General features: G+C 31.0%; 1 protein-coding gene across 1 annotated transcript; it reads left to right on the top strand.

Moving 5' to 3' along the window:
- Nucleotides 1-668: 668 nt before the first annotated feature.
- LOC111878576 (LOB domain-containing protein 30) lies at nt 669-3,835 on the top strand. The gene is made up of 2 exons (XM_052770283.1): nt 669-1,189; nt 3,273-3,835. The coding sequence occupies exons 1-2, from the start codon at nt 878-880 to the stop codon at nt 3,687-3,689; spliced, it is 729 nt and encodes a 242-aa protein (XP_052626243.1). The 5' UTR covers nt 669-877; the 3' UTR covers nt 3,690-3,835.
- Nucleotides 3,836-4,184: the final 349 nt, after the last annotated feature.

Here is a 4,184-nt window from a genome sequence, read left to right as displayed (position 1 = left end):
CAAGTTAAATCAAAACATTTAACTTTTCTTGTTCTTAGGTTTGTATTTGGATGCGGATATGATTCATGTATTTTAGTCAAAATTACAAGTGTAATTCAAACTTTGATGTCATATTATATGAGACAAGAATTATATACGCAACAGAATTAATGTAAGAACAATGTTAAGACTAGTGGCGGTTTTACTATGGTGTCCGTAAGGGCACCAACAACGCCTTGTTTTTCCAGACGCAATACAAAAAATTTTGAAATTTTTTTCTACTATCGTGATACTATTAAAATTTTCCGTGACACTCCTATTATGAAATCTTATATTTGCCCTTGGTTTAGACGATCTAAAAATTTAGACTGAAATTATGATTTTCGACAATATATAAAGAACAAATTTATTATTTAATCTAATTTATATGCAATTATACCACCCAAGTTATAACTTATCCATACTGATATAGCAACCGTGACGATCTAAAAATTTAGACGTGCTTCTAAAAATTGTATGATAATACGCATAAATGTTCAAAAGAATATATATATATATATATATATATATATATATATATATATATATATATATATATATATAGAGAGAGAGAGAGAGAGAGAGAGAGAGAGAGAGAGAGATTTGGTCAAATGAAGAAGAGAAAGGACCATAAATGAAAAAATCAGACGGGTATATCGCATGTTTGCTTCACGCAAGCACTCTAATCTGGTTTTTGCTTCTTCTGGCGTGCCTTTAAAGTCTCCATTTTCTCCTTAAAACCCCCATTTCTCCCCTTTTCCTAGAGCACACAGATTCACCAAAGCATAAATCTACTCTCTTTATCTCTTCCATGCCCTAATTTATTAATCTGTGAAACTGAGAATATTGGTTTCAGGAAATGAGCGGAAATACTAGCACTAGCAGCACCGGTGGCGGTGGCGGTGGTGGACCATGTGGAGCTTGCAAGTTTTTGAGAAGAAAGTGTGTGGCAGAGTGCATATTCGCGCCATATTTCGACTCCGAGCAAGGAGCCACCCATTTCGCGGCGGTGCATAGGGTTTTCGGTGCCAGTAATGTCACCAAACTCCTCCTGAATATTCCGGTTAACAAGCGCCTCGATGCCGTCATCACCATTTGTTATGAAGCTCAAGCTAGGCTCAGAGATCCTGTCTATGGATGTGTTGCTCAAATCTTTGCCCTTCAACAACAGGTCTAATTTCTTTCTCTCTCTACATATTTGAGAAAAATGTTAATTAACTTGATTTTCAAATTTATGATATATTTATTATTTGAGAAAAAAATAATTACTATTACTTACTAAATTATAAGAACTAATATAATAAATATAATTTGTGCTAAAGCTTAAACATAATATAATGGTCATTGTATTATTGTAGAATACGTTCAATATAAAATACTCATCATATCGCCGTCGTTATGGTGGTATTCACTATTCATATTATATATATATATATATATATATATATATATATATATATATATATATATATATATATATATATTCCAATTAATTAAAGTTTATATAAATAGTGTTTAATTCTTCTGACCACTGGTTGTTAGTTGTTACCCGCAAGGTTTTGAAACCTTTTGATGGATTGTTTGATGGGTATGTCGTTTTTTTTGCTAGTTTTAGTAATGTTGTGTATTAATCTGGTAAAATATTAATATCATGTATACACAACAAACTTTATCCTTTCAGATACAAATATGGGATTGATTTTCTTTCAGAAAAAACTTATTTGTATCTGCATTTGATAGATATTTGTAATATCTACAATATTCTAATGTTGTTTTTTGTTTCTAGAAGGCCTTTTTTTTATGTAGTATGTTGTTATTTATAGATTATGATAAATAAAAATATGCATGTTAGTATATATACTTGTATCTGCATTTACTATATATTTGTACTATCTACAATATTTGCGTAGCTGTCTAGTCTAATGTTGTTTTTTGTGTCTAGAAAGCCTTTTTTTATGTAGTATGTTGTTATTTTATAGATTTTGATAAAATGTGCATGTTAGTATAGCGTACTTGTATCTGCATTTACTAGATATTTGTACTACCTACAATATTTGCGTAGTTGTCTAGCCTAATGTTGTTTTTTTTGTCTAAAATGCATTTTTGTTAATGTAGTAGGTTGTTGTTTCATAGATTATGATAAATAAAAATATGCATGTTAGTATAGCCTATTGTTTTCATGATAATACGTATACAAAACTAACATCATTTCAGCGGAAAACACATGAACAATGTGGCTTTAGGTCGATTAATGGTAGTTCGATGGCATTTAACCAATAAAAATTGCATATCTATTTAGTGATGCATGTCAAGTTCTTCGGTTGCAAATACTTGTATTATTTTCTTAAGAAAAAAACATTGAGAATACAAATGAATAAGTTTAGAATTTAGTGATATTTGGTATGTATTTTAATTTTTATAAGATGTGGTTTTGATTTGACCATGTAGTTTAACTTTGTATTTGACTAATAATCGAATGTTCAAAATGCTTATTAATTATAAAGAATCAAAAAGAAAAGTCTATAAACCAAAATTAAGATCATTAGTGTTATGCAATACTTATTAACAAGTAGTACATGTTCTAATTACAATAGAAGAAAAATAATCATAACTATGGAGTAATCATGTGTTATGTACCCGCCATCAAATTTTAATTAGGAAATAAATGAAATTTTTTATTAATAAAAATATTGGAGTATATTATTAGATGTACCTTATGATCAAATTAATATTGTATTCAAAAAGTAACCCAAATGGTAACATGGGGATCTGCATACAATTTGTTTCTTTTGGTTTGAATTGTTTGCCACATTGAGTAATCTTCAAGGTTTGAATTGTCAATATATAGTCCAAAAACGTGAATTTTTAGACACATGCAACATCTAATAAGATACGAGAGTAAAGGAAACAATAAACGTTAAACAAACACTTACCATTATGTTTCATCTAAATTAAGTTTTTCTATAACGACATTTCACTAAAATATTAAAGATCTTATTGGTAAAAATAACGAGTATATGTTTCACATTTTAAGAGACAAATATAAGTTCAATAAAATAGTTCGCTTTTAGCAGTTTGTTGGATAAAATGAACTAAAAATGTTATTATAATATTATGTATGGGCTTTGAATAATTACTACATGATAAAAAAAAATTAAAAAAAAAAAAAAAAAAAAAAAAACATGAATTATCTAAATTCCGTTGTAACACTTGTTAATTTTTTCATAATTTTTTTTTTTATAAAACTGAAACAGGTAGCAAGTCTACAAACTGAGCTCTCTTATTTCCAAGCACACTTAGCAACCCTAGAGGCGGTGGCACCTCCACCACAACCACCACCTCCTCCACCACCGCCACCACCCCATTTACAATTCACACGGGCGGGATTATCCATAAGTGACCTCCCAACAACCACATCCACATGCATCCCCACTACCTACGATTTATCATCACTTTTTGAACCAACAACACTAAAACCTTCTTCATGGACCATGCAACAGATGTGTCCCCATCATGAGTTTAGCAGCTGTAACACCATAGCTCCGCCGGCTGACATGCAACCATCACAGAACAACGACGTTAATCTTCAGGAGTTGGGTAAATTTGTGGCTGTGCCATGTAGTAGTGGGACATCATTGCCACCGCATGGTAGAGGAGATGAGATAGTATGACTTTTATTTTGATTGTATTAATTTCATCATTTAATGGAATTATGGCAGTAATTATTAATTAATGTACATTGTAGTTTATTTGTAACGCATCTTACTTTTATTTGTTAAGATCGATTGTAGTAAACTTTTGTTCGAAAGTCGGATAACCGGTCATTTCTTGATGATGTGTCATCTAATTAACTGACTATCATGGGGCATCCTACGTGTCACTACCTAGTGGAAATATCATTAATTAATTAAGTAGAAATATCACTTCTTTTGTTTAATAAGCTTAAGGCATCCATTAAACTTATTACAGTTTAATGAATTGACCGGACCTAATGTTTGTTGCAAGAGGCATAAAAACCCAAGGGTTTTCAGCGTCACTTTCATCATAGTTAAAGATCTGGTTGACTTACATCATGTCTCTGTCTTCTCTGCCGGAAAATCGAGGGTTTTCTTGCTACTGTCAGTGGTATTAACCGTGCGATGGTGACGTTCATATCTCTAATTGAC

The sequence above is a fragment of the Lactuca sativa genome, chromosome 4 (genome assembly GCF_002870075.4).
Source record: "Lactuca sativa cultivar Salinas chromosome 4, Lsat_Salinas_v11, whole genome shotgun sequence".
Taxonomy (NCBI): Eukaryota; Viridiplantae; Streptophyta; class Magnoliopsida; order Asterales; family Asteraceae; genus Lactuca; species Lactuca sativa.
Note: the sequence above shows the minus strand (reverse complement) of the source record. Positions and strands in the feature narration are given on the sequence as shown.

What these genes read in the sequence shown, in the direction of transcription:
- LOC111878576 (XM_052770283.1), top strand. Translation starts at nt 878, where the DNA reads ATGAGCGGAAATACTAGCACTAGCAGCACCGGTGGCGGTGGCGGTGGT. An exon ending in TCTTTGCCCTTCAACAACAG is followed by an intron (nt 1,190 to 3,272) that starts GTCTAATTTCTT and finishes AAACTGAAACAG; the next exon opens with GTAGCAAGTCTACAAACTGA.